At 36.5% G+C, this 2,706-nt stretch overlaps 1 protein-coding gene across 1 annotated transcript; it reads left to right on the forward strand.

The window, feature by feature from the left end:
• Positions 1-6: 6 nt before the first annotated feature.
• On the forward strand, positions 7-531 carry LOC102888800 (olfactory receptor 11G2-like; the record flags this gene model as incomplete). The annotated part of the gene is made up of 1 exon (XM_006906936.1): positions 7-531. A coding segment is annotated over one exon (525 nt), but the record flags the coding sequence as incomplete, so codon positions are not given.
• Positions 532-2,706: the final 2,175 nt, after the last annotated feature.

A 2,706-nucleotide genomic window follows, 5' to 3' on the forward strand; every position in this document is an offset into this window, starting at 1 on the left:
TACCCCACCATTATGACTGCACGTCTCTGCACCCATCTTGTGGTCAGCTGCTGGGTACTTGGTTTTCTCTGGTTCTTGATTCCTATCATCATCATCTCCCAAATGTCCTTCTGTGGCTCCAGGATTATTGACCATTTCCTGTGTGACCCAGGTCCTCTTTTAGCACTCACTTGCAAGAAAGCTCCCGTGGTAGAGCTTGTCTTCTCCACTTTAAGTCCTCTTCCCCTGATCATTCCCTTTCTCTTCATCATGGGGTCCTATGCTCTGGTCCTAAGAGCTGTACTGAAAGTCCCTTCAGCCGCTGGACGAAGAAAGGCTTTCTCCACGTGTGGGGCTCATCTATCTGTGGTTTCACTGTTCTATGGCTCGGTGATGGTCATGTATGGGAGCCCAACATCTGAGCATGAAGCTGGAATGCAGAAGATTGTGACTCTGTTTTATTCTGTTGTGACTCCACTTCTTAACCCTGTGATATACAGTCTTAGGAACAAAGATATGAAAAAGGCCCTGCAGAAATTTCTGGGGATATAAAAAATGTTAATCAGTAGGGCTCGTGGGCAATTAGAACTCAAACTCTATTTAACTTATTTAAAAACGTTTTCAAAAATTACATTTAACTCATTTTCAGGTTAAAAAATGGTTTTATTCAGATAATTGTTCATCCTACTTTTGATCAAAATCTCAATCATTTATGACCATATGTCTGTTTTTTTATTTCTTCTCTTGGTTTTTTATCATTTGTCCTGTTTCTTAGCATGCCTCAATGTATTAACTGAATACCAAACTCTATATTTTAAAAATTATAGACAATATGTATAGTAACTCAACAAAAGTTAAAGTTTCCTTCTAGCAGTAGATAGAGGCAGATGATTTTGATCTCATTTAAGGACTATGTTTATGTGATACAAATAGTCTATGCCAGTTTTACTCTTATTTCTGTGTTGTAACTCTACTCCAGGAACATAGCCTTCTGAGACCTCACACACTGCAAGCCTGGATTGTTTTCAGGACTCCTCCACCTTAGCAGGCCCTGACTTCTTATTTCTGTACTCCGTGAACCTCACAATTTTGAATCCTCTGCTCAGCACTTTAGAATCCTAGTTTCTGCTTTACACTAGATTTCTTGAAAGCTCATCTTGCACATAAATAGCTTAAAAATCCAAAAATACTTTGAAAAGAGATTACATATTTTGAGCCTCACTTTTCTGTGATCTTTCTCTCTCCATAATTTGCTTCCCAAACCCCAGCTGGTTTGGAAACCACAAACACAAAGTCCTTTATCTCCTCAGTTTGGTGAAACTTCTGCTTTCTGCTGAGACCTTTATTCTTCCTTCCTCCCATTCTTCCTGCATGCTTCCATATCCCCACACTCTCCCTACCCTGAGAATCATCATGTCCTCAAGGAAAAACACCAAAGTGAATGTAGAACTCATCTGTTTGTCCTTCCCTTCTTGGAATTATAGCCCCTGAAGTCTTGCTTGTGTCGATAGCTCTCTAGTGCCTTCAAATGATTGTTTTGTGTATTTTGTCCAGATTTTATAGTTACTTTCGGTAGAAGGGTTAGTTTAATACAATCTGCTTAGCCATAACCATAACCAGAAATTATTTTCTATTATATCGAAATTCCATACATTCTCATTTATTCCCTCACTTTCAGAAGATGATCTTAAATCATTCAAGACCCACAAATCAAAGACAAATGCATATAGGGACTGGTATAAACTCAAGTCCGGGCTGTAGGCCTGCTTTTTTTTTTTTCATTGCAATCAACTCCAGATTCCACGGGATTTCACTCTTGTGAACAAGAAAGAGGGTAAGGGAGGTGGGTGGAGGAGTCTGGGTGCTTAAAATAAAATGAGAGGTAAAACCAGAACCACAGAGAACAGATTTAGGCCATATTTTTTTCAATGGGAGGTGCTCACAAATTATAGATCAGTAAAAAGATTCACTCAGGATTTGCATTAGTAACTTGGGGTAGTTCTCCTTGAACTCCCTCCTAAGCTTTGAATGAAAGGTCATCCTATTATTGAAGTGTCTTTACCAATTCAGCTACCTGATCCTGCAGATGAAGAAAATAAGAATTAGGAATGAGGAGTGATTTGCTGAAGATAATAACTTCAATGGTAAAAAAACAAGAAAAACAAAAAACAAACAAACAAAAAAAACTTCCTATGAACCACCCCTTTCACTAGCCCAAGTTGCCTTTGCTTTACTAACTAATCTTATATTTCTGTCTTTAGGATTTCTGAATGATTTGCTTGTTAATAATTTAGGACTTTTCAGTTATTTGCCAGTTAAACAATGTTTGTTTCCTTAATATATATAAAACTCTGTAAACAGTAATAAAACAGAACAAGATCCCAATTGGAAATTAAGCTAAAGAATATAAACAAATAACATCAGAAAAGATTCTTAAACATATGGAGAGATAATTCATTTATAAATAGATAATTTAGAATAAACTTATAATAGTATTTCATTTTTAACCCATTGGACTTTCAAAGATCAAAATTTTGATAACACACTGTATAGGAGTATAAGTTTTACAAACTATATAGGACAATTATGCAACTTCTATCAAAATTTAGATGGCATATACCCTGTTCTCAAGCAACTCAGTTTCTAAGGTACTTAGCCTGTAAATATTCTCATAACTGTGAGAAATGGTGAAAGTACAAGACTATTTATTGCAGTATTGTTGTAATA

This window comes from Pteropus alecto, unplaced genomic scaffold, assembly GCF_000325575.1.
Source record: "Pteropus alecto unplaced genomic scaffold, ASM32557v1 scaffold462, whole genome shotgun sequence".
NCBI lineage: Eukaryota > Metazoa > Chordata > Mammalia > Chiroptera > Pteropodidae > Pteropus > Pteropus alecto.